The sequence below is a fragment of the Austrofundulus limnaeus genome, unplaced genomic scaffold (genome assembly GCF_001266775.1).
Source record: "Austrofundulus limnaeus strain Quisiro unplaced genomic scaffold, Austrofundulus_limnaeus-1.0 Scaffold10, whole genome shotgun sequence".
In the NCBI taxonomy this organism is placed as follows: Eukaryota; Metazoa; Chordata; class Actinopteri; order Cyprinodontiformes; family Rivulidae; genus Austrofundulus; species Austrofundulus limnaeus.
In genome coordinates, this window is record NW_013952412.1 from 1,668,284 (window position 1) to 1,674,549 (window position 6,266).

Here is a 6,266-nt window from a genome sequence, read left to right on the forward strand (position 1 = left end):
ATATAGTATAATATAAATATTATGTACTATAACTTTAACAATAGTCCAGTCAAGGCTTTGTTTCAACCACTGCACATCTCATATACACCAAGAATTTACATTAAAAAATTTCTGTTTTCTTCTTCTTTATCTTTTTTATCAATCAAAGAGTTAAGAGGGAAATAAACCTCTATGATTCACCTGTTTTTTTTTATTATATTTTATTTTGACCACCCTTATCTCATCCTGTGATATGAGTTTAGATGGTTTACTTTACCCAAACCAGATGATGTTTATCGAACAAGCACGTACACATTCAGCAGTAATAACCTTTCCAAATGCACATGCAGTGTTTTTCTCAAAAACAGTTTGGTGGGGGGGGAGAAAAGAAAAATCATGACAAAAGCAGCAGCTCTGCAAAGAGAATTAGCCCTGATGGAACATTTTAGTATGTGTTATTGACTGGAGGAGAAAAGGCCAGATTGTTTGTGCTTTATGGGTTAAGTGGGCACTGCTGGGGTACGCTGCGGGACCATTCACAAACACACACACATTATCTGTTGGCTTCAATGTGTTCTCTGTGTTGTCTCTGCTAGCAAAGTAAACTAAAGTTTTTTTTTCAAAGCTGAAAAAAAGAATTGAGCTGTCTTCAAGGCTGTACAGGCATGTGGCACTTTGGGGGGTATACAGTCACAAAACTGTGCTTCCATCTTTTGAAAGAACATTTTTATTTACCCACTCTAAAATATATATTTTTATGATGTTGTGCAAAGATGCTGCAGCTCTGAGGAAAAGAATAAAAGCTGCTACGCTCCCATCTTTTCTGCAATTTTCTGATATTTGACAAAAAGATATATTGCGTCACAGAATCATCCAGACAACAGAAACTCAGTTTTGTTTTGTTCTTTCTAAAACAACAACAAAAAAATTACTGGTTGTGGTATTTGACTCTGTACATACTGCTTCTTTTAAACTTTAAAACCTGAGCCAACAATAAATCTTTTCCGTATTGAGCTACTGGACTGTAAGTCAGAAATATCTGAAAAGTTAATAACATTTTTGATCCTTTCAAATCTAAATTGAAGCTGTAATTTTTAAGTTTAATTGCATAGGTTACAAGATTTTGTCATTTCTCAGTTTGTTGTGTCCATTACAGAGCTTCATGTACAAGAAAAGCAAGTCTTTCATGTTCAGATATATTTTGGCGCTCGTTTTATGCATCATTAAAAAGTTCTAAACTATTTTATTTATTCTCTCTGCATTGTAAGATTAAGCCCCAAATCTTTTAAGAGTTTGACTTTTTGAAAAACATCCAATCAGAGATGATGACTCAAACAGGATTCAGAGAAGCAGCAAAATAAAGGAGGAACAAGAAGGAGGACAGAATGAGCAGGTGGAAAACAGTAGAGATGGTTGATAAGTGTTGAACAGAGAGTGCTGCATCTATCAATTATTCATTACATCAGTAATTCAGCCTCTCTTCTGCCCCAAATAACATCAGCTGTCCTGGATAGAGGCTGACACAAAGACAGAAAATACACACATGATGGTGATGAGTGGAGAGGAGAGTGAGAAAAGAAAGTTAACTCTACAGAAATATTGGGCCTCATACAAGAACCGTTCATACTCACAGATTTGTTCTTAAGTTGTGCGTATGAGTGATTTAGGAGAATTTGTGGCATTCACCAATGTTTTCGTATTCTAAGATTCTTTTCAGATACGAACAAAATTMACGAGTGGTCCAGACCTGTCGTATATTTTATGAGCAGTCAGTCTGCTGTTATCCGGACAGGTTTTCTTCACTAATAACTTTATATTTCGTTAGTTTGAAGATATTTTGAGTTGAAAATAAATTACACTCTATAATTATCTTGACAATAGGCTATTCTGCTTGAATTAGAGTTATAATTTTAAATGTAATAATTTAGACTAACAATATAAATTGTCCTTCCAGCCGGCTTGTCCGGGATCGGGTCATGGGGAGTTCTTCTTTTTTAGTTTTCGCTGTCATTTTTCATGAATGGACACTTCCTTGTATCTGAGGCAGGAAACARAGCCTTATATGGTGTTTTTGGGGTGGTAATTATGCTAATCTCCTCTCGCATGCACGAGCAGCTGGATACGAACAGGTGGAATTTGTGCAGCTCATTTACACACTTTTCCTGAAGAAAGAAGAGTTTGTTGAATCTGACGTGACATGTTCGTACGAATCCTTCGTACAAAAAAGAGTAAGAGAAATTTAGTATAAGAATATGAACATGTTCTTGCATGAGGCCCAATGTTCCTAAACGTTCCCTTTTCATTTTCTAGGATCACCAAACTGTTTTTTTTATGAAATTTATTTCATTTTGTATGTGTTTGTTTGGAAATCTTTTGCTTCACTTTAGTCACTTTCAAAGTGTCAATATGAGGCACAGTTGCTTTGGTTTGGAGCCAATTCAGTGATAGCATCCCTGCTAGCACCCCTGCTGAAATCTGATTGGCCCCCCGAAGAGGCCCTATTCAGTCAATGATGACTCTTTAAAGTCAAAGTTAAAAAAGTTAAAGAAGAAAAAATTCTCTCAGTCAGCTCCCCCCCCCCCCCCACACACACACCTTTTTTTGACCAGATTATCTGTTATATAAAGCTCACCTGTTTCTGCTCTTTGGTTTTTCCATCTGTTTGGTCATTTGCTCTCATTTGGCCTTTTTTTGCCTGCTGACTCTCTGTTTTGGCAGCTGCTTACTCCACCTTCCACAACTTATTATGTGAATCTGAACATTGGTGTGTAATTATTTCCTTCACTAATCCTCGTTGCAGTAATAACAGATTTTCTGTTTGTGCGTAAAAGCTTCAAAAACATGTTTTCAACCTGCTCAGCCCTGTTTGATTGATGAAGTTTCTGCTTACCTAACACGACAATCAATCCTCATACTTAGAGAGCTCTTCTGTGTATTTCTGTTTTAGGAATTTCATTTACAAACAGGAAAAAAAAACACTTAATGTTATTTAGCGAGGTCACAGAAACTCTAAATGTCAGCTTTATGTTGTTTCTAAACACCTAATTATTTGGGCCATTTGCTCATCACAGTTTGAATCACCAGGAGCTTAATTGAAACACACATTATGCGGCTACAATCCTGCATGAGCGTCACAGTCAGTCTTCCAGTGTGAAGTCATCTGAATGAAGTTGATGTGATAAAAATGGGGTTTAGCTGTCAGACTGACTTGGCCTTTCAGAAACTTGTGTCAGTTCAGTTCAGCCTGCTGCATATCTGACAGCTCTGTTTTGAAAAAAAGATTTCCACGAGTGCTGTGTGTGTGTGTGTGTGTGTGCGTGTGCACAATCACTTGTCACTGCAGTCCACTATGTAAGCGCAAATGACACATTTCTTGTTAAGAATGTTAATCGTGGTGTTGAGTTGTCAATCACTCCTTATTTCAATGCATTTAATTTAATAAAGATTATTTGAAAAGCACCATAACAAAAGTGTTTTTGGTGCATGATACAAAAAGCAATCAGTTTTATCCAATTCATCCATATTTATTCATATCCTTCCATTCATTAATTTAAAGGTGCAATATCATGTAAAAACAAGTTTTTTGAGTTTTATATCATGTTATATTGTTATCCTCTCATCAAAAACATACCCAGAGTATTGCTTTGACTTGTTCATGTATGTTTGAGAAATCCTGTGCTGTCCTGAGGCAGCCAGGCAGGGGGGCAAAAACAACCGGGTGGGTCTAGAACCGCATTTGGGATCAACTCCTCCTCTGGGCTGTGTCTCCAACCTGAGCTTCCTCATCACAGAGCACACACACACCTGGCCCCTTGCTGAAATGGGCGGGACAGGGCGACATAGTTACTTTATTACGGTATAGAATTTAAAAATATGTCTGAGAAACACATAATATTGCCCCTTTAATAATTTGTCTACACTTGCTTAACATTTCAGGGTAGTGGAGGGGTTGGTGCACAAATCAGGGAACATTCTGCACAGGTCATCATACCATATGCCAGGGATGGGCAACTTAAAAAATGGAAGGGGCCACATTATTTGTTGACACTAGGGCCATATAGTGCTACACACTTACCCAAACATAATAAAATAGCCATTTTACAAATGTTTGTGAAAATATGTATTCCTGCGTGGTTCAGACTAAAAGTTGCTGTTGTTTATATATTTGCGACTTTAGTAAACCTCTCATATTTAGCCTTGTGCTGCGTGGTGTATATAGCGGCAACTTGTATTAAAACTGTCTTAGATTTTTTTAAGCTCCTAGAAAACAAAATATATAAAACAGCTTTTAGATTCTAAGAGCTGCTTTGAGTGTTTTTGAATAGCATGCTGGAAAAACAGTTCACCCACCAGCTGCCCATCCTGACCCATGCTGTATTTGAAAACAAAACAAAACTTTTGTGGAAAACAAGCTGTTAATCACTTGTTGTTCTGTCCTTTCTCCTCTTTTTGTTCCAGAAAAAAGAGTGGTTGTGTCTCAACTGCCAGACACAGCGGCTGATGTCTGGAGGCGGTCTCGACGAGCCTCCTCTTCCCGTTCCTCATCCGTCTCCTAAACACCAACCGATGGGCTCGCCTCGTCACCAGGCCCCAACCGGCCAGCAGAGTCCTCTTCACAAGCCCGCCGCCGCTCAGCAGGGCACCAAACCAGCCCAGCCCCAGACACAAAAACCACAGGTGGGAACTTGTGTTAGTGGACCATTTGCGCCCACGTCTGCCAAACAGTCGACTGACACCAAGACCACAGCACCAGCTGTAACACCTGTGCCAACCACCGAGACCCAGAAACAAACAAAACCAACAGAGGAGAAGTCCAAGACTGAGCCTGAGACCCAAACTGCCAAAGAGACCAAACCCTCACAGATTAAAGGAGAGCAGATCACATCTGTCAAAGAAATCAAAAAATCCAGACACTATGACGTAAGTCTGCTGTGCGTGTGTGTGTGTGTGGGGGGGGGGGGTGTAATGCACAGAAAGCATAAAGTAATGACTAACTGGGAAAAAGAGTCATGAATATGGGAATGTCTTTGCAGAAATCTGCTGAAGAAGCAAACACTGAGTTGTTATATAAAGGGTAAAACAGGCAGAACAGAAGCTAAAATAATCCAAGTACAAGTTAAGTGTTCAATTTAAAATGAACAAAACATGTGCCAAAGAAAGACAACAAAGTACAATGGCAGCTAAATGGAGCAGAAAAGATAAAAGTATGTCAAAGCAGCTCAAACATTATGTCCTGAAAGAATTGAAGCAGAGACCGAGAGGTTAACGGGTCGAGCAATTTTAATCAGCTGAATTTGATCTTTTTTAAGGGAGGTTAAAACAGGTGAGAGTGGAGTTGCTTCACATTTAAACAGATTTCTCATCACACTAATTTGCTGATGTTAACAGAAACCAGTGTTCAACTGCTCAACCTCCGCAATGTCTGATTTAATGGTTAGCTTCATGATAAACTGTTTATTGACAGAATTGAGTCAGACAACACGTTGCGTTCACCAGTTTCTTGTTAGGAGATGAACAAAACTGACCATTGGGGGGTAATTTAAAAGAACTGTATTACCAGTATAATTTGTAATCAGCAATAATCAATTTAATTGTCTTTACATTTTATAAAAATAGTGGATATTATAAGTTGATATTCAGCTTAAGTGATGTAACTTCCTGACCACATAGTTTAATTTCCTGATTGTTGCCATATTTCACTGTGTGAGCTTGAAATCTACAACTTATCATTTCTTTACATAATATTATATTAGTTATACATTTGGGCAAAAAAAACGGTGTTTCTTCAAGAAATGCTAAGCTTTTTATTCAAAGAAAACCAAGTATTGTTGTCATTATTATCCTATTATGTTTCTAAATTGTTATTGTTTAAAATGTCATTTATTGTTAATCAATTCAACATTTTCCATAAATTGATGGTGAGTAATCTCTCTAATAGAGTTTTAGAACTGATATAAATCAAGACAAGTGTTTTTAAATGCTGTTTTGCTCCTTACTTTATTATTTTACTCCCATATTATAAATCCTTTTAGGTCTAATTTGGGTAATATTATTTTGTTATAGATCAAAAATTTCAAAGTTCTTTAAATGTGTTTTGGTCATGTTTTGCTTCTAATAAAATATGCACTTATTTAACACTTTTTTACCTCAAACTGCTATATTTACTATTTAAGTTGATTTTTGTTTTTGAAATTAGCAGAAAATTAAAATCCAATCTGCATTTACATGGTCTTAAACTGTACACACACACACACACACACACACACACACACACACACACACACACA

General features: G+C 37.2%; 1 protein-coding gene across 4 annotated transcripts in view; it reads left to right on the top strand.

The window, feature by feature from the left end:
• Window positions 1-6,266, top strand: part of bsna (bassoon presynaptic cytomatrix protein a) — a gene marked incomplete at its 5' end in the record, with an annotated part of 100,790 nt that overhangs the window by 60,947 nt on the left and 33,577 nt on the right. For all 4 annotated transcript variants that reach the window (XM_014001778.1, XM_014001777.1, XM_014001779.1 and 1 more), the window contains 1 exon segment: window positions 4,438-4,899. In XM_014001778.1, the coding sequence (XP_013857232.1) occupies window positions 4,438-4,899 (462 nt within the window).